At 60.8% G+C, this 25,425-nt stretch overlaps 2 protein-coding genes across 2 annotated transcripts in view; one reads left to right on the plus strand and one right to left on the minus strand.

Moving 5' to 3' along the window:
- The window catches only part of LRRC71 (leucine rich repeat containing 71), a 6,167-nt gene extending 5,973 nt beyond the window's left edge, over positions 1-194 (plus strand). The window contains exon 12 of the mRNA XM_026073857.1: positions 120-194. Coding sequence (XP_025929642.1) covers positions 120-194 — 75 coding nt within the window. The remainder of the gene's footprint in view (positions 1-119) is intronic.
- On the minus strand, positions 14-19,939 carry ARHGEF11 (Rho guanine nucleotide exchange factor 11). Its single transcript, XM_026073859.1, has 41 exons — positions 19,776-19,939; positions 19,159-19,250; positions 17,778-17,876; positions 16,430-16,479; positions 16,259-16,316; positions 15,640-15,815; positions 15,416-15,487; positions 14,914-15,033; positions 14,418-14,472; positions 14,245-14,321; positions 13,535-13,672; positions 13,296-13,370; positions 12,729-12,830; positions 12,118-12,216; positions 11,392-11,434; positions 10,719-10,815; positions 10,454-10,576; positions 10,103-10,126; positions 9,471-9,615; positions 8,997-9,090; positions 8,408-8,437; positions 7,805-7,934; positions 7,461-7,640; positions 7,177-7,224; positions 6,410-6,597; positions 6,142-6,288; positions 5,532-5,611; positions 5,274-5,399; positions 5,047-5,164; positions 4,471-4,649; positions 4,306-4,381; positions 3,839-4,006; positions 3,505-3,592; positions 3,268-3,369; positions 3,091-3,173; positions 2,748-2,990; positions 2,335-2,652; positions 1,450-1,542; positions 703-950; positions 403-589; positions 14-312 (listed from the first exon to the last, which is right to left on the minus strand). Exons 1-41 carry the CDS (start codon positions 19,937-19,939, stop codon positions 263-265), a joined length of 4,785 nt encoding a protein of 1,594 aa, XP_025929644.1. The 3' UTR covers positions 14-262.
- Between the last annotated feature and the right edge of the window lie 5,486 nt (positions 19,940-25,425).

Below are 25,425 nucleotides of genomic sequence, written 5' to 3' on the forward strand. Positions count from 1 at the left end.
GCCTGCTCTGCGAGGCCGTGGGGCGTGACGGGGGGGAAGAGGGGGTGTCCCGGCCGCCAGCCCCGCGGCGAGGACCGAACGCTGCCCCCGCGCGCTCCAGGCCTGCTCCCACCTTCCAGTTTAAGCCCCCAGCGGTCYGGTTCGAGGCGCCCGCTGCCCTGCCCGGGCCAGCCCCAGCCCGGGGGCGGGTGTAGGGGGCCAGAGCGGCTGTCAGGCGGCTCCGGCTTCGAGCGATTCTGGGGGAAGACGCCCCCCACCGCTGCTAAAGGGCGGCGTCGCGAGCGGGGTCCTGCGCGAGGGGGGCCCTGCAGCCTGCAAGAGACGGGGAGAAGCGGGTGAGGGGGCCGGCGAGCCCTGCGCCGCGCGGGGCAGTGGGACGCGGGGACTGGTGCCGCCGCTCACCTGGCACGCTGGTCCGGGAGCACTGCAGGCTCCGGAGGGAGCGGGACAGGGGGCTGTCGCTGTCGGGGCTGGGCGGCCGCTGGGACCACCCGTCCGTCTCAGCGCCGGAGCCCCCGACGGGGGTGGCCTCCGCCGACGAGCTCTGCCCCAGCGACTGCAGCAGCTCGCGATGGGCCGTTTCTACAGCCTGGACGGTGCCGGGGAGAAAGAGCACAAGGTCAGAGCCAGCGGATGCTGGGCTGCGGTCCGTCCCGTCCCATCCCGTCTCCCTGCTCCCGGCTTTCCCCGCTCCTGACTCACCTTCAGCCTGTTGAGCTTCAGCGTCAGCTGCTCGATGGTGCGGAAGATGAGGTCGACGTCGTGGATGGCGCCKGAGGGGGCGGGTGGCTCCGGGGGCCCCTCGGCGGCGCTGGGACCCGCTGGCTCCTCGCCCTCGTGCTGCGGGGCACCCGGAGAGGCGGCGCCGGGGCTGGGGGGCTGCGCGGGGGCCTCGGGCTCGGTGCAGGACTCGGGCGGCCCCATGGGCATGCTGACGTAGAAGTAATTGCCTGGAGCAGGGAGCAGAGGCGGCGTCAGCGCGGCAGAGCCCCGGAGCCCGGGAGCAGGGGACGGCACCGGTGTGCACCCCGCTCCAGCGGGAGCCCAGCACCCCCACGGGGCAGCTTTGGCTGGGCAGGTGGGGAGCAGGTTGTGCCCTCGGTGGCAGGATCTGGCATGTTTTCCAGCTCGCTCTGGGCCGCGGCTCGTTCCCAAAGCTCGGCTCAGCCCTGGGGATCAGGCAGCAGCCGCCGCTGGGGCTGCAATGGCGCTCGCTGTCCTTGGCCACGGGGCCACGTCCTCCCGAGGGACACGGCCACCCCGGGGACAYGTCCTCCTGAGGGACACGGCCCCCCCCCGGGGACATGCCCCCCCCAAGGGCTATGGGGACATGAGGGCACCCCCCCCCGCCCAAGTGGGAAGCAGGGACACGGCCCCCCTGGGGACACGGGGACACATGGCAAAGCTCATGGAAATGGGGGAGGAGGGGGTGTGGGGGGGTCTCATTACCATCTACATTAGCTCCGCCTCCTTCCTGCAGCTCAGTTTCTGATTGGCTGCTGCTTGGTGAGGGCGTGGCCTCCTTAGCACCCTCCGCCGGGGCTGTGCACCCCAAAAAGAGAGGGGGGGGGAAGGAGAGGGAAGGGGGTGAGCCAGCCCCACCACCACCACCACCACCACGCCACCAGCATGCATCAGCACCCCAACACCAGCGTGCACCAGCACCCACCATCAGGAGACCACCACCAGCACCCATCAGCACCCCAACACCAGCGTGCACCAGCACCCACCATCAGGAGACCACCATCAGCACCCCAACACCAGCGTGCACCAGCACCCACCATCAGGAGACCACCACCAGCACCCCAACACCAGCACCCACCATCAGGAGACCACCACCAGCACCCCAACACCAGCATGCATCAGCACCCACCATGAGGAGCCCACCACCAGCACCCCAACACCAGCAGTCAAGGCCCTGCTACCAGCACCCGTGGGGGCCCCTTTGCCACGCAAGGGGTGTGTGTAAGGGAGAGGGGGGGGCTGACCCGCACCCCTCAGCCCCTGCACAAGCCCCCAGCGCCAGCAAAGCTCACGCAGGCAGAGAGAGACCCCGAACGCCAGCGAGGGGCAGGTTAGGGAGAGGAGAGGGGTCCCGCGGCACCTGCCCCCGCAGCCGGCCCAGGGGAGCCCCCCGGAGCAGCAGCCCGGAGCCAGATCCGAGCGTGCGGGAGCTGCGGGGCAGCAGGGACGTCGCATCCTGCCGTGCCCGGTGCAGGAATCGGGCCCCGATCCAGGCTCTCCCCCCTGCACCTCGCGAGCCTGCCCCGCACGCCGGGACGGAGGCGCTGGCCGGAGCCGGCCCGGCCGAGCCAGGCTCTGAGCAGCCCCTACCTTTTCGGACAACTTTGTAGCTGCTCTGATCCTCCGCGGCCGCCGCCGGGCCCGTCTCCTCCCTGCTCCATCTTGGCATCGGCTCCGTCGCGCTGGCCACCACACGGCTCGGGCCAGGTGCCGTGTCCTCGGCAGGACCGGCCTGGCCCAGGGGCTCCATCAGCACCTCCTGGGAGGCCGAATCCTGGCTGGAGAGCACCGAGTCCCAGGCCTGGCCAGCACCCCCGATGATGGACGGCGTGGGCGTCAGGTCGTCCTCGGGCTCCGCGTCCCGGCAGGGAAGGAGCCTCCGCAGGATTAGGAGCCGCAGGTTCTCCACTAGGACCAGGGGGACAGAGGTAGTTTAGCCTTCAGCCCTGGCACCTGCTCCCCGCGGACACGCCGGAGCCGGGTGCCAGCCCGGAGGCACTCACCATCCTCCAAGGCCGCCTCGGCCAGCCCTTCCACGAAGACGGGCCCCGGGAGCGCCAGGCGCATGGCGGGCCCCGGGCGCTCGGCTAGGAGAGCGTCAGCCAGCTCCGCGCCGGTCTCCGCAGCCAGGGGAGCTGCCGGCGGCTCTTCCTCCCCCTCCTCCACCTCGCTGCTCTCGGCCTCCGGCTCCTCCAGCAGCGCCGGGTGCTTCTCCTTGCCCAGGAGCTCGGCGGGATTGTCGTCCGCTGCGGGGAGAAAGGGAGAGCTCGGATCTGCTCCCAGGCCTGTCCCCAGGAGGGGGCACGGTGCAGGCAGGGAGGGCYGGGAGCCAGGAAGGGAGCTCACCCGAAGAGCTCTCCTCTGCCTCTGCTCCGGAGCTGTTGCTTTGGGAGAGGATGGGGGAGACGTCGGGGTCTTGCAGCACCAGGCTACCGAGGACAGAGATGTGTCAGGCTGGAGCCAGGGCCCTGGAGGCATCGGGGACGCCCAGGGCCGGGGTCCCAGCGGGACCAGGCTGCTCACCTGGAGGGTGCCGTTCGGGTGGGCTCCGGCGTCCTGCGCTTGGGGGGGAAGGTGGCGTTCCTCATGGCTCTCTGCACCGCCTCCTCCAGCACCTCCATCCACCTGCCCGGCCGAGGGAACGCCGTCAGCTCCCCCGGGGCCGGTGCCCCAGCCACAGCCCCTTCCCCGGCACGCGCTGCCCGTGCCCCTCGCCGCCAGCCCCATCCCCGCTGACCCGCCGTCCCTGCTAAACCTCACGTGTTTTTCTCGGAGGACGTCAACGCCACCAGCTCGTAGATCTGGGGCCCCAGCTCCGACGTGCAGATAATGAAGAGGGCTCGTTTATCTGCGTGGGGGACACAGAGGGACAGCGACGGCAAAGGTCAGGGCACAGCTAGCACTTTAACCCGATCCTCCGGCACGGCTGGACCAGCCTGGCCGTGATCAGACACAGCCGGAGGACAGGCAGAGGTGACAGAGGACATGGCCCTGCCCTTGTCCSCCTCCAAATTACACAGCGGACACCGAGGGAGGCTGGATCCCCTCCCCACCAGCTCCAGCCCTGTTGGCCCTGTCCRGTCTCCTCAACTACCTGTCGCCACGGAGCGGATGAGCACCGAGCTGAGCTTGAGGACGGGGCTGAAGGTCTGCTTGTTGTCCGAGGAGCCCAGTGCCGTCTTGCTGTGGCATTTCAGCACCAGCTTCTCGTCTTGCTTCTGCAACAGCACCAAGAGGTCTTCGAGGAGCAGCACGTGCAGATCTGGGGTGGGAGAGCAGACAGAGAGGGCAGGCTCAGCCCCGGGAAGTGATCTCAGGGCTTTGGTCACAACCTCAGGGTGGGCAGGCAGGCAGAAGCTCACTCCTGGCAGCAAGGAGGGACAACAGCCCCACCGACACGCTGCCCCAGGCCTGGCTGGCAAAGAGGGGCACAGGATGTCCCCGTAACGCTGTGCCCTCAGCTCAGCTGCTAGGGCTGGGGTCAAAGGCCCAGATCCCAGGGGATGCGGAGGCTGCAGAGGGAGGTCTCCCTGGCTCTCCCGGTTGCGGGAAGGTTCATACCCACAGTCTTGTCCTTGCTGATGCGCCAGGTGAGCGGCCCTTCGTGGATCATGCGTCGGGAGGTGAGGTCAAGGCTCTGCGGGAGTCGGAGGGCAGCAGTGAGCACGGGCCAGGGCAGGGCAGGCCCTTGCTGGCCCCCAGCCGCTGCCTGGGAGCAGCCGCTACCTTGAATTCAGCAGCCAAGGGGTTGTTGGTCCTCTCCAGCGAGGTGGCATCCAGGCGTTTCTGGTAGCCCTCCAGCCGGTGCCGGTTCTCTGCTCGCTTCACCGCCTCGTTGACATACTTGAGGATGTCCCGACACTGGTCCCGGGCTCGGCACAGCTTGTCGTGCTCTGAGGTGCCCGCTGGGACAGGAGAGAGCAGAGCATGGGTCAGGAGGCAGCGGGACCTGAATGAGGTGGGTCCCTGTCCAGCTGCAACAGTCTCCCATGCTCACAGCTGCATCCTGGGCACAAAAAGCCTCCAGCCCAGAGCTCCCTGCAGACAAGGGGGAGATTTTTCCCCCCAGCACCCATCCAGCCTGGCTCTTTCTGCTGGAAATGCAACACATCCTCCCCATAGCCCTGAGATTTTGCCCTAGAGGAAGAGGGAAGAGGCATGAGTCCTGCATTAGGAAGCAATTGCTTTCTGCTAGTCAGAAGATGCACTCGAGATGGGAGCACATGGCTAAGCAGGGTGAGCGCGACTGGGTGCTCCTGGGAGCAGGCCAAGGTGCCCCTCCAAGCACCTCCTGGCTCCTACCCTCGGTGTGCTTGAGGATATTCTCCAGCAACAGCGGGTACTTGGTCAGGCGCTGCATTTCTGAGATGATCAGGTCCTTGAGCTGCAGGCGCCTGCACTGCGGGTTGCTTTCTGCTTCCTAGAGCAGAAGGAGGAGAGGGTGAAGGCCCGGAGGTGAGATCAGGGGAAGCCAGGAGAGCTCTGGGGTGAGGAACAGCCCAGAAGCGCTGCCCAGGAGAGGGACAAACCTGCATGAAGATCTGGAAACGGCTCTCCTTGCGCTGCTTGGTTTTGATCAGCTCCAGGGCAATGGATTGGTAAGAGCAGAAGTCAGCAGTGACCTGCTGGATTTCCTCTTTGGCCAGGCCATCGAACTAGGGGGAGCAGGGGAGGACCAGGCTCAAGCAGTCACTCCAAACGCATGGCCCATCTCCACCCAGAAGCACGAGAAGATGCCTCTGGGGGTTCTTTCACCCCCTTCCCTCTGGGCAGTCGTCCCTCCTTACCCGAGACAGCATGAGATCCCCAATTTCTTTGATGATTGGTCCTTCTTCCCGGAGCTTCTTCATGGATTCAGAGAGAGAATCTGAACAAGGACAAGAGGATGTGAGAGAGACAAAAAGGACATGTTTAATGGGGTGTAAGGGCCACCTAGCATTCACCCCCACACTGGATGTGCAAACAGCCACATGCTGAATTGTCTGCCTAAAAGTAAGGTATTTCTTGGCTCTCCCACTTGGGTCCAGGGAGGAAGGGCTGTGAGTCAGGCTGGGCTTCAATTACGGCTGTCACAGATGCAACATGTCAAAGACCGTGACACCAATGCCTGTCCTGAAACTGTACCATGCAAAGGTCTGGTACAGACTGGTCATCCCAGACATGGGCACTGGCAGATCCCAGAAAAGCCAGACTCTGGAGAGCTCCCAGGAGAGGAAAACGGGAAGTCAGAGCAACAAGACAGTATGACACTGTTGGCAGGGATGGTTCAAACAGCTGGTCACCGTGCAGGAACCCAGGGGCAGCCACGGGCTGTGTGGACCACTCTGTGGCCCTGCTGCAGAGGGAGGATTTCCAGGGAAGAGCCCAAAGAAGGAGGGAAGGAAGGAAGAGGCTTACTGTGGATTTCTATCACATCAGGAAGGTTGGGGAAGAGGAGTGCCAGCTCTTCCCGGGATAGCAAGCTCTCCTTCTTCATTCGCTGGTAGAAGAGGAGGTCCAGGACTCGGAGGATCCGGAGATGAGACCCTTCCGTGGCAAAAAGCTCTGTGCAAAAGGCAGGCGGAGGTAGACAAGTCTCCAAGCGAGCTCCGTTGTTCTGCTGTGCACCCTGCCAGGATGCCTGCTCTCTCCGCTGGAGGCAGGAGAYGCCGTCGGTGCTCCTTACCGTTTATCACCTCCTGGCGGTCGATCTCCTTCTGCGGCAGGTTGGCCACCACCTCCCGGCTGACCATGTGCTGCCAGTTCTGAGAGTCCAGCTCCGGTTCGAGGTCTGAGAGCTGGCCCTGGTCGTCCTCCAAGAGGTGAGGGAGGAAGGGGTCGACGCCGAAGCCCAGGTTGGGCGACTCGATGCTCCTGGGAGGGTGAAAGGTGGAGGTGGGAGTACTCTGCAGTCACATGGATCCAGTGAGCCCACCCCACAGTGCTCCCAGTACAGCCAATATCTACCTGGGCCCTACTTGGGCTTGAACCCGGGACCTTCACAAGAAGTACAAGCCTCTGACTCTTGAGCTAAAAGACTAGGTCCCCCAGCAGACATCTATATAGGTCCATTAAGCTCCTGTGTGAGACACAAGGGAACAGAGATGCCCCCTAGCCCTAGGAGGATGGAGAGCTAACATTAAACAGCAGAACTGCTTCAAGCCGGAGGGACTCCCTCCCTGAGGCAGCTCCGGCAGCCCTGGCAATCGCCTCCCCTTGTGTTATGTCAAAGCCCAGTTATGGGAAGGGAAAAGCTAGGAAGATACAAATGGAAGGAGCCCCTCTGACCCCCACAGCAAGAGCACGGCCCCGACGCCATGGGCAGGCCGCACACCCCACTCCAGTGGCCCTTCTGCTCTGTAGCAAAACAGCAAGTCCCAGAGATCCCGGCCAGCCCGGGGCTTGGCCACGCGGCGAAGTACGGATGGGAGAGGCAGAGGCTGGGCCACTCACCTGCGTCCCATCTTCGGTGTGTACGGGGGCGTGGGATTCTCCAGCGACCTGGGGAGGGAACTGAGAGTCACCCTTGTGCTCTGAGCAGAGACTGCCCACTCCTCCCTCCGCTGCTCCCGTGGACTAACAGGCTCATCCAAAGCCTTCCCAAGAGGTAGTAATTCAGCCCAAGGAGACCAGCTTTCAGACCCCAGGCAAGGCAGACACCAAAGGGTCCCAGCTCCCTTTCGAAGACCCTTTATACCCAGGTTGTCCCTGCCCAGGGCTTGGTCAGCAGCTCTCACCTTGTGGACAGGCTGGAAGCGGAAGACGATGCCGACTGATGAAGCCTCGTAGCCTCGGCTGCGGCATCCATGTCCACATCACTGCGGGATCGAGGCACGTTTTCTGCTTTCCGAGATTTCTTCATCTCCTCCCGGCCTTTTAAGCTCTCTGAACGGCCCAGCTTGACCTCCGACCGGGAACTGCAGCATGCAAGGCAGGGAGACAAAGCCAAGAACAGTCAGGCTTAGCCCAGAGAGATGGGCAGGGATGCGCCTGCAAACCTGGGACCTCAGCCAGAAGCTGCTGCAAGTCCATCAAGAGCATGGCCTGTGAGTCCGCCCCAGGCCTGTCCCCTCCTGCCTACCTGTCTGACTCCAGCAAGTCCTCGGGGAAGCTGCCGGTGGAGAGACGCTGTGTGCCAGGCTCCTGGGTCTCATAATGCTGGTTGTTCTCAAAGTGCTGGATAATGTTCCTCACATTGCCAGGTTTGACTGCTGGGACAAAGGCAACGGAGGAACCCTGGTGAGGCCCGGGCTCCAGCRGCCAGCGCTGTGCTAAGCGGCAGGAGGAGACGCTCGCATTGCCTCCCACCCCGCAGCGCTGCAACCTCGGCCATCTCCCCCTCGAAGCGCCATCCAGCCGGGGCTGCGGGAAGCGAAGGCGCCAGCAGCATCACTATTGGTTACAAAGGGGGGGTTTCCTCAAGGCCATCTGCCACCTTCCTCGGAAAGATGTGCCAAGTGGGTGCTCGTGTCCGGACACCCGAGCACGGGACTGGAACGACCTGCCATCGAGGGGAGCCCTTCGCCCAGACCCCACAGCACACGCACCGGCTGCGGCTGGCCCAGCCGCGTCCTTCCAAGCCCACCCCAACACCCAATGCAACAACACTGAGTACCTCGGGGCAGGGGATAAAACAAAACTAAGCACATGAGGTGAATGGCAAATAAAAGAAGAGGCCTTTTACCTTCAACAGGGGACAAAGGGACATGAAATGCTGAAAGGAAAAACAAAAATGAGATGTCAAATCAATCCTGCATTTCAACAACAAAGGAGGCAAAGAGGGAACATGTGAGCTAATGCCATGAGAACTCAAAGTGGAAGGGGAGCAAAAGGAACGTGCACACACACGTGTACACACACACACGTGTACACACTCTCCACCACCTCAGTCCACCCCAGGAGCTCCTGGGCTGTGACACTTCCAAGATACAGAGAGCAGCATGTAAGCCCGCAGGAGGGTTACGTAGGAGGAACTTTTGGGGAGAGCTCAGCTCAACTCCCCCTCCGACTCCCCTCAGAGTCATTTGGGAGCACGGACAGTCGGGAGGCAACAGGTTTCCAGTGAGCGCTGGAGAACGAGGGCACAGGGTGGCTGATGAGAAGTGTGGTGGAACCAGCGTTTCTCAGCCCAGCTGAGCCTGCCTGCAGGTAAGGGGAGTCCCACGGGTGCCAAAGGCCACTCAGCTGCCCCGGGCACACAGAAGGCTGCAGATCTCCTCCAGGCAGCAGGGGAGGCTGGTGGACACAGCATCGCAGCAGGTCCCAATACTCACTGCTCTGGGAGATTTTGGGCTTCCCAATGTACTTGAGGATGGGGTTGCGCTTCTTGTCTTCCATGGCATCCTTGTCCTTCTTTGTGCCGCTGCTCTGTTGGGACACATGGGCAGCACTGATAAAACCACGTGTTACAACGTGGACACCACAGGGGCTCTGAGGGTAACCCCAACCCTCACCACGCTGGCTGAACGCTGCAGGAATAGTGGCACTGACCCTACGGGGAAGGGATGGAGCTCAGATCCAGCTCTCCCTCCATCCCAGCCTGACTCCTCTGGTGACCCCATCCCCTGCACCGCTGCGAATTATTACCAGCTGGGAGGAGGCACCACAGCTTTGTCCTAGTGCTAAGTTCAAGGTGCAACCAAGCAGGGAATCTCTGCAGACCCCTAGGGTGTCTCAGAGGAGCTAGGGCAGGGAATGGCGACATCCTGGCCCCAGGGCGGAGGAACAGCTGCCAGCAACCCACCCACCTTCTTGGTCTTGGGGAAGAAGGGCAACCACTTGTCCTTATCCGGGAGGAACTGGGCCTTCTCGCTGGTGCTGGCCAAGCGGGGCTCCCGGCTGCGGATGCCTGTGTGGTTCATATACGTGCTGAGGGCAAAGGCCATGGGGGAGCTGGAAGAGAGGAGAGTGTGAGGCTGGAGATCAAACACCAGGACAGGACACCACAGGGCAGAGGCACCAAAGAAGGAGGCCAGGACATCCTGTAGGGCTGCAGAGTGACAGAAGGTCCATCTGATCCCAGGAAGGAGAGGATGCCCGGGCAGGGACACGTGGCAATGAGAGGAGGGAGGGAGAAGGAAAGGCAAGAAACAGTTTGAGAGGGCAAGCTGGAGCAGCAGGGACCGGCTGCTGCTAGGGGACAGGAGGGGGCTCTACCCAGGGCACCAGGACCCCGAGGTAAGTGTTCACCCTGCTCTTTCCCCAGGGCCACCCTGACAGCCGACAGGGATACGTCTGGCACTTGGAGGGGATGCTGCACTCCAGCATGGGAAGGGGATGTTCCTGCAACTCCTCTTGGGCCCCCCGTTGCCTCCCCAGCTAACATCTGTATTGCAGTTACATCTGGATGCACAATTGTGGTGCCCCAGGGGCCACTCACCTCCTGTCCTCTTCATATTTTGACCTAGAGAGAGACAGAGGGGGAATAAAAGAAGAGCTTGTTTGGAACTGGCTCCTGCGCTCAGTCCCCAGGAGAAGCCATCCCCGGCAGGGCGCAGCCCACCCTCCCTCCCTCCGAGCCCCCTGCAAACACCCTCTCCTCCGTCCCGCACGCCATCGCACCGAGCACCGGCTCCAAGCTCTCCCTCCAGACTCCAAACGCAAATCTGTGGAGCCAGGGAGGCAGTAGGATCAACGAGCTGAGCTGACCCCATGCCCGATCCCCCTCCCAATGTCCTAGCCCCCAAATCCATGGAGAAAGGAGCTTCCTGCACTGCAGCCTGGCACTCACAGGATGTCGCCCAGCTGGGCTAGCTGCTTCTCAGCCACTTGGCGCTCCTTTTGGGGGTCCCCATCCAGGTCCAAGAGGTCGTTCTCCCCGTACAGGCTCCCCAGGCCCATGGTCCGCTTTGTCCTGCAGAGATGCAGGCAGGGGTCAGGGCCACGAGCCATGGCCACCCRGGCACCAGTTCCTTCAGGTGAGAGGAACCCCGTGCAGTCGGCAGTGCGAGGAGGAGCACGTCGAGCTCTGTGGGGTGCCCAGGCCACTCTGTTACCTGTAGTCCTGGATCTGCTCCTGTATCTCGGGCATCACCATCTCCTGAGCTTCAAAGAGGGCAACTCGGACATCGTCCCCATACCGCAGGCGAGTCTCTGGGGACATGAGAAGAGAGCCAGTGTCACCAACTAGGCTCGGCTTGAGAGGAAGGGAGCAGAGGATCTTCTGGCAGCCCCAGTCCTTAGGCAGAGCAGGGCAGGCAGGGAGACCTCAGGAGTCTCTCTGTTAGCCTTCCCCCTCCCAAAGCTCAGCTCCCCGCTCTTCGCTAGCTGGAGTTTTAGCTTCCCCAGGCAGGGACTATCTCTGTCTCCCATTCTGCACAGGCAGACTTAGATACCTTCTCCTGGTAGGGAAGAGACCTCTCCAAGAAGAGACTTCTGCAGGACAACAGGGAAAGAGTTGGGAAAGGACCAAGGAGTCCCAATTCTAAACACATTCCCTCTCTAGCAGGGCAATATGCTGAAGAGCRGAGAGAGATGGGCTGCCTGACCCCTCTCAGATGATAGTCTGCTTTCAGGAAAGTCCTGAAGAAGTTTTTTGGCATCCTAATGAACAGTTTTTATTCAAGGTGAAGATGCCAGCGGCGCTGGCATGCAGCCAGCGGCTGTGGATGTTGTGGCAGACCCTGTCACACACTGCCTGGGCTCTGGCAGAGCCACATCCTCACTCACCGATTTCAGCCAGGAGATGCTCAGACACTTTCACTCTGAGAGGCTGGGGAGGGAAGACAGAACAAAAGAGCAATTCAGCACCAGTTCATTGCAGAACAACGTGGTGAACGTGGCTGGAAGGAGCCGTGGATATGGTGCATGTGCTCAGACCAGCACAGAGGAGAGCTGCTCAGAGAGGGTGCCCCATGCTCCTGCACCATCGCTACTTGGCAACATCCGCAGCCAGAGAGGTGAGAAACGGGAATCTCACACGTCGATCAAAACACTCCAGTAACCCAGCGCTCATCTCAGCACCCAATACACACGTCCCTGYTGAGCAGCGTAACTGAAACCTGCTCCCTCAGAGGAGGCACTGGACAAGAGGTGCCCAGGAGGGCTAAGAGAGAGCCAGAAGCCATCACCCCCACGTCCCGGAGCCTCCTCTCCTGCCTGCACTGAGCTGCCAGGCCCGGAGGCAGCCGCAGTTGTGCAACGCTTGGGTACATTCGTTATGCAAGTGCAACTACTTGCATCAGTGCAGTACTAACAAATCTCAGAGCACCCAGCAGCAACACAGCAATGGTCAGTGGCAAAAACACGCTGTTAAAAAAAGAATCCCCATGCAGGGACGCTGCATGGAAATGCAACATCAGTCGGCTTTCCAGCTGATTCGCCTCCCATCTCCTGCAGGAGCAAGGACTCCCATGCAGGTTCACAACCGAGACGTAGCCGAACTCCTGCCCTTACCGCGTTCCTGTCCAAGAAGATGTTCCAGATGTCCTTCCCCAAGATCCGTGAATCCTTCGTGGTTGTCTGCTGGCAAACGTCTGCGCATAAGTAGAACAGCTGCAAGGAGGGGAGAGCAGAGAAGATGGGCAGAGGATAAAAAGGGGGAAGACTAAGAAGCAGGAAGGAGAAATACTTAATAGAGCGGCAGCCGTAGCGACGTGAAACAGGAAATGATCGCAGGGATCTCGGCAAGGGCAGTACCCCCACCCATGCCATGCCCAGGAGAGGAAGGGGAGGAAGTGAAACCCTGCACTGTGTTTCCCTCTCATGTGCACACACGGCTGTGGAAACCACTGGCAGGCAACCTGCGTACAGCAGGCAACCGCAGAGATCAGGCTCTGCGCAGGCAGCTGCTTCAGCCCCACGCAGCGTCCCGAGAGCTCTGCACGGGGGCTGCGGGGCACAGCAGAGCCCCGGATGGAGCCGGCGCTTTGTGAGCGTACTCAACAAACACGCACCGCCCTGGAGCCCCCAGGGAAAAGGAGAAAGTACCAAATACGCCAGCCCATCTGGATTTCCCCCCCTCCTTGGTGCCTCCAGGTACTGTCAGCGACAGGGACTTCGCTTACCAGGGGACTGGGATCTGCCTGGGAGAAGATGTAGCGCAAGAAGACGCCCAGATGTGCCGGCCGCGATTTCAGCTTCCCCAGGTCTTGGAAGAGGGAGTCACACTGGGCAGAGAAGAGACCCAAAGGAGGACACACCAGTTAGGAAGGAAAGGCATTAACCCCTCTGGAGCAGGTCCACCCCGCAGCTCATCGCCAGGGTAAATCTCCGGCTCCTTTATCCCTTTCCTCACTGCAGCAGAGCACTCGTGGCAGCCGCCTCCCTCAGATCAGCACAACCCGCCCGACCTTGGACATCCCCTTCAGGGCTGTGTCGGCAGCCCGGCTGGCTGCAGCGCTGGCTGTCATCAGGGAAAACCCTTTGCACAGGCAGGGACGATGGTGGCAGATGAGGTCAGTGAGCGAGGCCTCCTTCTTAGGAGGATTTCTAAATGCCACCACTTACTGGGTGCCGGGCACATGGGCCGACAAAGGGAACCGTGTGGAAGGGGAGGCCGGGCCCCGTCCCATGGCCCTGGACAGCTGCTGCAGAGATGGGGCAAAAGCCAAGAATATCTTGGATGCTGTTACCTCGTTATTGAAATATCCTGGGTCGCAATCCTCCTCCGGCCCAATGATGAGGGGCCGCGCCGTCCGGTCCAGTCCCTGCAGGAGACAGGAGAGACAGATAGCATCCCGGCGATGGCAGGCACCCCGGCTTTGAGCGACTCTGGGTCACTGCTGTGGGTCGAGCGCTGTCAGACTCCCCCTCCCGGCAGCGGGACCCCAGCCCGTTCCCCCCCCCCCGGGATGGCCCGTCCCCAGCCCACCTGCTCGGCAGAGGGGGCGAAGGCGGTGTCGGAGCCCTGCCGGCGATGGTGCTGGCACATTCGGGAGGTGATGATGGGAGAGGTACGCGGGCTGTCCAAACCGTGGTCAGAGAGAACGGAGTTCCGGTTCAGAGAGATCTGCTCGGGACAAGGGCGAAGGCGCTGGCGTCAGGGGACGCAGCGTGGGGCCGGCCAGCCTCCCCGCCAGCACCTGGAGTCAGCAGCACCTCTCACCCACCCGTGAGAGACACCCAGGGCTGTCTCTAGAGCCGTTTCCAGGTCAGAGACCATGAAAGGAAACRTTCTCAAAGGGTCCAAGGAACTTGGAAACCACATACACCCTTGAGGGCTATCGGAAATGCTCCTCTTTGCTAAGATGAGCTTTAAGATTAGGAACACAAACTAGGGACTTAAGGCTTCAGGGCTGATGCAGTCGTGTCAGACTAAGGAAATTCAGAGCCGTGACTGCATTACGAGAAATTCAGCTTGTTAAGAAAGTAAATAAATAATTACAATTGCAGAATTAGGCCCTCAACTCCTAACGGCCCTGTGAGGGCAGGATGCACAGACCCCTACATCTGGGCCTTGCTGTAGCTTCCATCCATCCCAGCCTAGATTTAGACAGTTTTAAACTACGCTTTTCTTCCCCCTCCCAGGGCCCAGCAGAAGTAGAGCTGGGCTGCCCTCTGCGGCAGTAACCCTGCTCTTACCTCACTCACGGAGGGGAACCGCTCTGTGCCGGACTCCAAGCCGCTGTCACCGTCCTGAGAGTCCAGGGAGAGGCGTCCTGGGCACAGAGAACAAACTGAACCACGTGGAAACGGGCAGGAGAGCCTGTAGGCACTGGGGAGCAGGAAAGGTGCAAAACACCACCGAAACTCACCTTCCGTCACCCTGGAATTGGCCAGGCCGGCATCACCACTCAGCCGCCCCAAATCCTGAAACGCAAGGATGTGCGTTGGAGCAGCAGGACGTTACCCAAGAGGTGGGGACACCCAGGCACAGAGCGAGGGATAGACCAGCCCACAAGTGCTCCCACGAATTGCAGCAAGTTTTGGAGACCAGGAGCAGCTCCTTCTCCTGAGCAGACCCCACTGAGCGATGGTTCACCCAAGCCAAGCGCAGGCCTCCGGGGCAGCCGCTCTGCCTTGCTGAGCTCGCTCCATCCCACCCGTGCTCGCAGCACCCGCACCCAAGGCCAGCCGGGCCCCGCAGCGCACAGCTCCCGCTGCATTCGGAGGGTTTTCTTGGCCAGGTGACAAGAGGGTCACCTCGCCGCGGCTAGAACCAGGCCAAGCTCCAACCCGGAGGGCGGCAGGACAACTCAACCAGGAGTAACTCTGGTAATTCCCTGTGCAGCTCCAGGGCATTTCACGTACCACAGAGCCACCAGTCTCCTGTCGGATTTTGAGCTGCAGCTGGCTGACCCGCCGGCGCGCACCTTCGATCTGCTCCTCCACTACGGTGGCAGGGTTTCGGCTGTACACCTCATAGAAGCGCTGAGCGGAGAGATGAGACACGACACTTATGGCAGCTCCATCCCAGTAAGTCTGYCCTGCCATCCCCCAGGAAAGGGGCAGCGACACCCAGCACGGCTCGYGAGCACCCGGCTGCAGAACAGGCGCTGGCTGGATGGGCCATCCGTGTGCTCCAAGGGCTCCACGGGGGTCAGCAAGCAATGACAACATCTGCCCCCCCCAAATATTATACATCTCAGGCACCAGTCAGGTCTCTAGCACAAGCAGGAGGGTGTAAGTCCTGCCTGGCAGCAAGGTGGGATGAGCTGCTCCCAATGCTAAGAGCTCAGAGAAGGGAATAACCAGCCCAAGGGCTGCTCCGCTGCTGCTCCCCCAAGGAAAAGAGCTGGCAACCCCATCGTACCTGTAACTCTGCCTCCTCCTGCCGCAGCATGTTCCGGAGAATCTGTGTCGCGTGTTTCTGAACTTCTGGGTCCTGGAATTTAGGATGGACACAAAGAGACAGATTGAGCTTCATCCTCCTCTTCCCCGCAGTGCAGGGCAGCATGGAGGGTCAGAGCGGGRCAGCAGCGCAGGCAGGATGAGCCACACGTGCCTGCCGCACGGGAGCACCGCACGGTTTGTTACCTGCAGGGGTTTGGGGCCGGTGATGCGCTGCGGAGGTAGCGGTGGCGGGGGAGGCGGCGGGGGACGCGTGGGGCTGATGTGGGGAGCCCCTGCCATGCTCACATCTTGCTGAGAATTGGAGAGCCCCACCGAGGGCGGGGGAGAGCCCAGGAGGGTCAGAGCGACGTAGGCACCAGCTGGAAAAAAATGCAAGGATCAGGAAAGGGAGGGAGAGAAAGATTTCCATTATTCACTGTCCAGGGGGAGCAGTGGCGCGGGCAGGCTGCAGAGCGACGCGGCGAGGGCTGAGCTTTCTCCACGACAACGTCTGCCGGGCGGGCTGGGTGTGCGCTGCTCGGCCCGGCCCCAGACTCCCCGGTGCTTTGCCCTCCAGTGGCTCCCACTATCTCCTTAATCGTCTGATGGGAACGTGCTCCTACACACCTGCGCCACCTCCTCCCCGCCTCGTGGCGAGGGATAAAGAGCTGCAGCAGCTCGGGCACGCTGCCCAGTGAAGGAGAGCCACCGGGACAGCTGGGCAGAGCAGCCGGGAAGGGGAAGACCAGGGCTGCCAGTCATCTAAGATCACGAGGCATCAGGTTGGCCTCAGAGCAGTGACAGCTCCCCCAGCCATACTCACATTTGATTAACTTCACCACTTCGAGATGAGAACTGTTTGTCACCATCGTGCCGTTCACCTGGGAGAAGAGAAAGAGGGCATCAGACTGGCATGCGGAGCAGGGCACGCTGCCCCGAGCAGAGACCGGAGAAGCGCTGGGAAAGCCTGAAGGCGACGGCTCTGGGTGCTCACCTTGACGATCCGGTCCCCCTCTTGCACCCCTGCTCTCATGGCTGCTCCTCCTGCAACACGAGAGAGAGACAGACCACTTTTTAGCCCACAGTGAATATGGACAAGTCCTCTTCGGCCCACAAAATGAGACCCAGCGCCTCCTTAACAGCATTTTCCAAATCATGGTGAACCAAGGGCCCCAACCCGTTACCCCACCATCCAGGATGACTCCTGCACATCTAGAGAGCATTAAGAAGCCACCATGTGCCTGGATGCAAACACAGGAGCAGGGCCCAGGAAAAGCAGTGTTATTCTGCCTTTTCTCCCCCTGCCCACTCTTTAACAAAACCATTGAGATTGAAATCCATGAAAAATTCTCTTTTCCTAAAGCCAAACCCAAGAGGAAATGTTTCCATTAGGTTCAATTCCAAGCCGAGGGCCTAAGACATGGCAGAGAGCTCGGAGAAGTGGAAAGCACACTGGATTGTTCAGATTCCTTCAGCTTTAATAGTCTCATTACTGGCAGCTGAAGGGAGAAGCGGGGGGCAGGACTCCCTGCCGTCCGGCACCCAGGGTGGTCATTCACACCGGGGCGAGGTGGGTGTGAACGCGTGTCAGTGACCACACAGGCGGCAGCACCGAAGGGAACGGGGCCCGGGGGGCCTCAGCCCCCAGCTCCGCGCCCCCGGTCAGAGCCGCACGCCCAGGAGTCCCCCGGGGYGAGAGGGGCCGATGCAGGGGTCTCTCCCAGCAGCTCCTGCTGCAGGAGAGAGGAATTCCAGCGTTAACCTGCCCTTGAAACGCGCAGCATTTTCCCTTTCCTACATTCTCATTTTTCCTGGCTTTTGGGCTAGAGGGGGGAAGGGGGAGGAGGCGGGAACATCCGCTGTAAAATAAGCAGTTCATTGTCTATTTAAATTGCTGCTCCAAGCCCTGCCACCCCGCAAAGTCATTATACAGCAAAACCGGCAGCGTCTCCCGCAGCACCGCGCCAAGAGCAGAGCGCTGCCGAATCCCTGTTTACCGAGGGCTACAAAAGGGAATTCCCCACCCACCCACAGTCAGCAGCTCCCTGGATTATATAACAACCAGGAGAGCGCCGCGGTTAACCTGTCGCTGCCCGGAGAGCTTCCCCACGGTCCGGGGAGCAACGCCACCCCACGCCGGCGACCTGAACAAGCTCACCCCGTAACTTCCTTCCTTCCCCCAGCAACYGTGTCCTCTGCTGTCCCCGTTCGGAAGAAAGACGTCAAGCGAGCAGCTGGAAGGAAGGTCTCCTCCTCCCGCGTTTYGCCAGCCCCAGGAGGGACGGGACCCTAAGMAGAGGAGGGGAGCCCGCAGGGGCCRCGAGGGCCCGGCTCCTGCTCACCTGGCCGCACGGACTGCACGAGGACGATGCGGTCCCCGCTGACGGTGAAGCCGAAGCCATGCTGGTCCTTCTGGATGATGACGCAGCGCTGCACCAGACCTGAGCAGGGAGAGGAGGGAAAGCAAGTGAGGCTCTGAGCCTCGAGCGCCAACGTGGCCTGGACCAATTTGCTGTGGCTCCTGGTTCCTGGGGCTGCCGCTCCTGCCCGTTCTCCAGAGCCAGGGAAGGGGCGCACGGCCCTCGAGAAGTCAGCTGTGGTTTGGCAGCAAAGCCAGGGTCTCCATCCCAAAAGCGCACGGAGCAGGAGATGGTGCGCAGAGAACACCCACATGGTTTTTGGTATTCTGCTCTGTAGCCCCCCACCCCCGAATCACGCTCAGAGCCGCGGGTTTGCACYGGGCGCTGGATTCAGAGCGGCCGGGGAGGGGACACGTGCTCGAGACAGCGGCCGAGGCTCTGCAAGCAGCTGGGTCGCTCGCTCGCTCGCTAACCTCTGCAGCAAGACTCGCCAGAGCTCTCGGGCCCCTTGCGCGCTGCTCTGGCAACACGAGGGGCACGGTGAATTCATCCTCACACTGAGGGCTCTTTATGCTGCCCAAACGATGTAAAAGGCGACACGGCAAGAAGAAGAATCAGACCCCAAATCTCCCAAGAACAGAACGGTCATCGCTTCTGGCTATGCTGTATTAATAACCGCTGAACTCTGGGCCTGCCCAGATGCCGAGCCGGTTTCCTCCGAGCAGCCCGAGCTCCCGCAGCCGCCCTTGTCCCAGGGCCGCAGTGGGGGAGCCCCTTCCTGCCTCCCAGGCTTTTAACCTCCAAATCTACCTGCTGTAAAGAAAGCTTCAACCTTCTACCTGTGGAAACCGGGGGCGTATCAAAAAAGCAACCTCACATCAAGCCTGCGACCCACAGCCTCCCTCCAGTGATCCAGTTCCCTCATCCACGGGGCTGACAAGACGCAGCCAGAGCCCGCAGCCAGCAACGCTGGATGCCTGCCAAATCCCTCCCGTAGGCTCAGCGCCTTTACTCCATCCCCTCTGAGAACGGGGCTTTAGGCTAAGCACAGACACCGTGGGAAGAGCCTCCGGCYGTGGGCACCTTTGCAGCCCCGCTCCCTTGCTGCTAGGCCAGCTCAGGGGCCAGAGAGGGTCCTGCGCTCCCCAGGCACCCGTGGCCTTGGCCAGGCCACGCCGCTGCTCTGCTCCTCGGCTTCCCCGCTGCAAACGGGGCGGGAGAGCCGCGTCCCACCCCACGAGGACACTGCGAGGACTGCGCTGTGCAGCCATTAAGGCCCCTGTGCAAACAGGCAGCTACTCGCACCGCACCGGCCACATCCTCTAGCACAGCACAAGCGGAGGAGGGGGAAGGAAAAATCTACCTGTGGTTTCGGTGGAGTCAGAGGGCTGGCGGTGGTGCCCGGGAGACCTCCGTTCCGAAGACGAATCGCCCAGGGAAGACAGGCTGCTTAACCTGCGGAGGATGAAGCGAGGAAGGTCAGGGAGGAGAACAAGTGGAGAGGGTCATCCTGCAGCCCCTGCTGGGGACTCGGCTCTCACTCCGGCTCAGGAAGGACAAACGCGCGGAGCTGCGCGGCAGCGGCTGGAAAGCCACGGCAGCCCGCGCCGGCTCCTGCTGCCCGGCCCCAAGCCGCCTCGGGAAAACGCTTCTCCCTTCATCCCCCTGCCAGCCCTGACCCAGAGCTCCAGGCAGAGCCCCGGAAGACGCCAGGCTCGGGGCCATGGCCCAAGGTCTCCCGTAGGTCCGGGAGGATGCTCGAAGGAAGGAGCCGGTCGGGGCTGCACGGAATGAGCAGGGCCGGGAGAGAAGAGCGAAGGTGACAGGCAAGAGGGCACTGCGTCATGCAACGCGCACACACAGCGCGGGCGCTCGGCGCCGGGGCTTACCAGGCTGCAATGGGGCTGATGGAAGAACAGAACACGAAGCAGMGAAGGATGGATGAGAGAAAGACAGACAGACAACGGACAGTTATTTTACATTCCTCCCCTCTCGCTTCTCCTCGCCAGCCCTGCAGCGAGGCTCCGCACGCCGCACTGACAAGCTGCCTGCGGCTTTTTGCGCACGGGAGACACGCGGCCCGTCCCCTGGCTGTTGCGCTGGAAGGACTGCTCCTCCCCGGGGTGAGGAGGGAGGGCGCTCATCCCAATAGCTCTTTTTAGCCCCAGCGTTTCTTCTCCACCTAACGGGGCCTGGAGAAGTCAAAGCAAACCCCGGCCGTTGGGCAGCCAACGCTGCAAACACCGCTTAAACGAGACGGCCCCTGGCTGCTCCGCCAAGTCACGATACCCACGTAAGCTCGGTGTGCTGGCAGGAGATGCTAACTCGAGTGATGGCCCGAGGAAATCACACGGGAGCTGGATTTTGAGTCACCTGCATCAAAGACGAGCCTCACACTTGTTCTTCGCCACCTAGCCAGGGCCGCACCAAAAACAGCACCCCAGAGCTACGCAGCCCTGCTCCCTTACCCCTCCTCAGGGGACCTGACTCTGCCAGTCCTCCGAATCCGGCACCATCCCAGAAAYGAGGACCCCAGAGCACGGCCTCCCGCTCGCATCCTTTCCCCAAGCCACCCGGGCTCCCTGCTCTGAGGCCGGCCTGGAAGCAGGACCCTAGAGGCGAGACGTCCTCCTTGGCCGCTGTCCTATCCCTCCTCCTCCCATCCGAACCAGCCAGACCCCTGCCGCTCCGGGGCAGGGGCTGAGCGGGAGGGCGACAAAGCAACAAAAGAGAGAAAAATGAAGGTTTTCCCAGCGTATCTGATCGAAATACCAGCTGGCCTTTGCCTTAAAGCCCCCGAGACTGCGATGAAGCGAGGGTGCAGCATGAGAGCACGAGCGCCAGCCCCTTCCCCGACCCCTCTTACCTGGGCAGGTGAGGCTGCCTTTTGCTGCCTGGTCTGCTGCCAAGGAGGGAGGACACAAAGCGACACCAAAGACAGGGGTTGCGGTGAGAGATGGCGCAAGGCCCCGAGGACAGCGTTGCAGGGGAGCGGAGYGGAGCRGGGGGGAGAAGAGGAGACAAACAGATCAAGAGACAGACGCGGAGCGCACGGCACGGCGACAGTGCGTCCGCACCCCGCGGCGAAGGGGCCGGGCAGCGCGTCGGGGCCCCCCGCCGCCACCTCCCCGTGCGCTCGCCGGCTTCCCCCTCGCTGCACAGCCTCGGGGGCGTTCGCAGGACTCGGCGCAGGACCTCCGGCAAGGCCGAGACCAAGCCCCACCACGGAGGCAGGAAGGTTTGGAGGAGTTTAGAGCGAGTCCCGGTCAGGGCGGGCTGGACTCGCACCGGGTCTCAGCCCGCCACGGCGTTCCCGAGCACCACGTGGGTGCTAGGAAGGCTCAGCCTCCGCCACGGGCTCGGAGCGGGGTTTCTGGCACGGCTTGGAGAAAGGCGATGTTCCTCCCAAAAACGAGGATGACATCTCCCCTTCCCAGAGAGGTTGCACGGACRCGCGGCAGGCCCGAAGGGGGATGCCTCGCTGGCCAACACGCTGCAGAAATGCAAAGCGCCCATGGTATACTCACTTCTTTAAAGTGTGTGTGTGTGTGTGCATGTGTGCATGCAAGCCTGAGTGTGCATCAAATGAACTCCACTGCGAACCCAAACCAGGCTTATTTCAGGAYGACGGGGGAAGCCACAAAGGTGGTTAAAGCAGTCCCAGGCTAAACACAAGCAGCGAAGCAGCAACAGCCTCTCACCTCGTCGCACCGTGCTCCGGCACACGGTGAAACACCGCATTTGCTACAAGCTCCCCCGTGCCGGCACCAAAAACCGCGCCAGGGAGCCGAGAGCGTTCAGCTGGGCTGAACAACAGGATCTCCCAAAGCCRCTCCACCGCCCCGAAACCGCCCCGCAGGACGGAAAGTCGGAGTCCACAACAGCGTAAACCCCAAAGCTCCGCTGCTGCAGCCRATTTCCAAGACGCAATGGCTCCCCGAAACCACAATTACAGGCGAGCCAGAGGCACCGAGGGTAATTACAGCCGGTTCCATCGGATCAGCATTCTCCTGCCTGCCTACACCCCCTTCGGCCGAGTCGGAGGGCCCTGGGTACGCACCATGGCAATTTCCATCCGCTTTCCAGCGCACGAGGCTGGTTAACGCTCCTCCCGGCTCCAAATCTTTCCCCTCTCTCCTACGCTGACAATCGTAACAGTCAAAAGCTTCACCCAAAAAGCAAAATTACATAGTGGCATCGCCGGCTGCAGCGCTGGACAGGCGAGGAGGAAGGGCAGCATCCACAGAGAAGTGCCGACAGCAGAACAGGCTTCCCAGGAGGGCTGCTTCAACGCCAAGAACATAGAGGTAAAACAGCAACAGGCTTAACTGCATCGAGGTGCCCAGCAGGTTAAAAGCAGATTTAATTCTCAGCCGCGCGGGGGAATAAGTCAACGCCGCCCAGCGATCTCTGCTGGAGAAGACCAGCGGGAAGCCTCACACTTCAGGGCCGCGACACAAAACTGGCAGAGAAAATGGGCGAAAACGTCCCCGTCGTGTGGCCGCGTGGCGCGCAGCTCCTAGCACCGCATTAGCGAGTCCACCTTCGAGGAACGTTAATACTAGGGTCGAACCCCCCAGTATTAGGAAATGCCTCGCTTAAGGTCACCCGGGCAATCTTAATTCAGACCCTACCTGCATCGTCATTATGCCACAGCCTCTAATTTACTCAATTACACTTCCCGCAGGACCCCCTGCCTTGTCCGCCAAAGAGGGAATTAAATCAGGGCCTTGTCAGGGAGGAGCCCGGGCACATTCGCTGCAGAAGAGGGGATGAGCAAGGATGGGGAGCGCAGAAGAGAGGCCGAGGCGTCCCCGACCCACGTCTCCACGTGCTGGTGGGCAGCAAGGGGCAGGAAACGCAGGAAGGACAGAGTTGAGAAAGAGCCACAGTCTGGGTCAAAGTCAAGTGAAACTGTGCTTCTGCCGGAGTCGGTTTTAAAAAGCAAAGCCTGACGTGGACTTTTCCACTCGTTTCTTCAACCCCAGCTTCGGGCCCAGGTCTCCGAGGTCAGGAGGCCTCGCGGTGACTCAGGGCCGCGGGCTCGGCATGCTCGGGGCCGGCGTTTCGCTGCATCCTGGCACGCGGACAGGAGCAGAGCCACAAAGCCTCTCCCACGGCCCTTTCCCGGAGCAAGCCACAGGCCRGGAGCGGAGCTCCCACGTCCCCTAGGGGAGAGGGAGGTTTCCCTGGGGACYGTGCTTTGCCTCGGAAGTAGGAAATGATGCACCGGGGCGTGATTTTCACATGGCTCCGGGGACGCTCCTTCCAGATCCCACAGCAAGTCCAGATGGGCGGCGCGGGATGGATTTCCCAGGCTAACGAGTCACCTTGGATAAAAGGAGCAGAGACGCGCACTGGATTTTCTGAAAAACAGCACATGTGCCTCTGGCAAATAAACGCCTCTCCCCAAAGCCTCGAGCTTAACTGGCACCTCTCACTATCGAAGAGGGAAGAGGAGACAAAACTCCTCTCGGAGACATGCACAAGCTCCCATGTTGTCACCCTTCCTCCCAAAGATGACACCGTCCACTGCCTCCTCCGGACATGCGCTCTAGTAGAAGAGTATTGCTGCTACGGTCAGAGGCAGGACGCAGTCGCAAAGCCGCTGCTGCGCGAACTCTAACCGCAGCCAGGTTATCCAACCGCCCGGCTCAGGACGCTCCGAGCAGGGCAGATGATGCTACTTTATCCAGGCCACGGGAGGATTGGTTCCTCTTTTGACATCGCCCCGGATGCAAGGTCTTAAGATGAGACGCGCTGATGAACAAGGTGGGAGATAAAACGGCTTTTAAGCCGCATCATTAGGGTAAGTTACCTGGTGCAAAAAGGTGCCAGCACTACGCAGAGCTGAGCCCGGAGCCCGGCCGGGAACGGCCAGTCCGACCCCGGAACAACTCAGGGCCACACCAGCGTCACCTTCACAGCACGAATCCATTCCTGCCTAACGTGAAGGAGATCCACCAGCGTTAGCTCGTTCCGGTCTAAAAGAGTGCTTTAATTCAGCTCTGCATAAGCTTCTTCCTAATAGACTTACAGAGAACCAAAACAYGCCATTTTAAACCAAATGCTGCGCGGCCATTTGTGCCAGCTCGACAGGGACCCGATTTGAACGTGTGTCCCCTACCAGAGAAGCTACTTCAGCGACGGCCACRATTTTTTTTTTGGGTAACGATTCACATTTCTCTAATGATTTTGGCCTATGCAGATGCACCACCAGGGCAGCAGTCTTCCAGCAGTTTTTTCTCCTGCACGAGGCTCCTTTACCAGCCCCGGCTCCGTGGATGCATGCGCCGGCAAGACCTTCGGTGGGGGGAAGAGAAACCCTTGGAAAGGGAGGACGCTGCGCCTAYGGTTGTCACCGCAGCCCAGGCCCGAAGGATCAACCCCCAAGTCTTCCTAAAAAGTAACTCTGGAGTCCGTCGGGCTCCGGGGCACGAAATTCCTTGGAAATTGAAGGCTGAATCATGCAACTGCCCTTGACTCATCAAGTCTTGATGCAACAGGAGCAGTGCCAGGTTCCAGAAGGGGAACCATTTTCCTACCCTGAACTGGCATCTGTAGAAATGACTTAGAGGCATCCACATCATCACTGGGTTACTCATCCGAACGGGTGTCCTATGCTCTACTGCATTCATGGTAATTACGGTTTCTGGTTTGAGGTTATTTTCCCTGATTTGAGTTATTTTTAGTTAAATCACGGCTATTACTTTTTCAGAWATATTTTGGAAAAAAAAAAAAAATCCCCGTCCTTTAAAAAAGAAAACGCTACGCTCAGCTCCTGTGAGCTTCGCAGATGTATTCCTGCTGGGAACGGTGCAGACCTACACCGCGAACACGGTGTTGCCCGTACCCCCGTGTGCTCAGCACATTGCGGGCATCAGGAGCCCGTCTCAGCCCGAGCTCTCCCGCGGCAGCCCGGCCTCTGTTAAAYTCATTAGTCCTCGGGCCAAGGACCTGCTCGCGCAGAGCTTGCAGGCAACGCGAGCAAAATAAAACGAGGTGACGAGYGGCACCGTCGCCGGCAGCGCTGGCACGCCGCTCGCCGGCACTAGACACCGGCCGCCCCAGCGCCCAGCCAGGTGGAGGCGAGCGCTGCCTCGCTGGGCTCCTTTTCCCAGCGCRAGTCTTCGTTTTCCATGGAGTTCAGGTCTGGACATTCCCTCTACCATCTGGACAGCTCAGCTTTAAAGGGGGGAAAAAGAAAAATACAGGGAAAAGCACACAGATGCTAAGCGGCAAACACCTATGGCAAAGAAAACGCTGCAACCTCGGGAGGCCGAGCAGAACAAAAGCCACAATTAAAAGATTAAGAGAGAAACAGGATCAAATCCTCAAAGTGGGTCAGGCTGCAGCCAGAGCTTTGCAAATGCTCGGTGCGAGACATCGGGATTTTTTTTTTTCCCTTTCCAAGGCTCCAAATGGTTGCTCCCTGCAATCCCATCTCTTGGGAAGACAAAAYGTTTTACAAACAGCCCAGGCCTGGCCTGTACGCACAAACGGGCCAGCCTGCAAACGTGCTGCTTTTTAAGATGAGCGGGAAGGCAAATCGGGCCGGCACGGGCTCGTCTGCAGGAAGAAAGTTACAAAAAATATATATATATATATATGTATATATGGAAAAAAAAAA

This window comes from Apteryx rowi, unplaced genomic scaffold (assembly GCF_003343035.1).
Source record: "Apteryx rowi isolate R43461 unplaced genomic scaffold, aptRow1 scaffold_379, whole genome shotgun sequence".
In the NCBI taxonomy this organism is placed as follows: domain Eukaryota; kingdom Metazoa; phylum Chordata; class Aves; order Apterygiformes; family Apterygidae; genus Apteryx; species Apteryx rowi.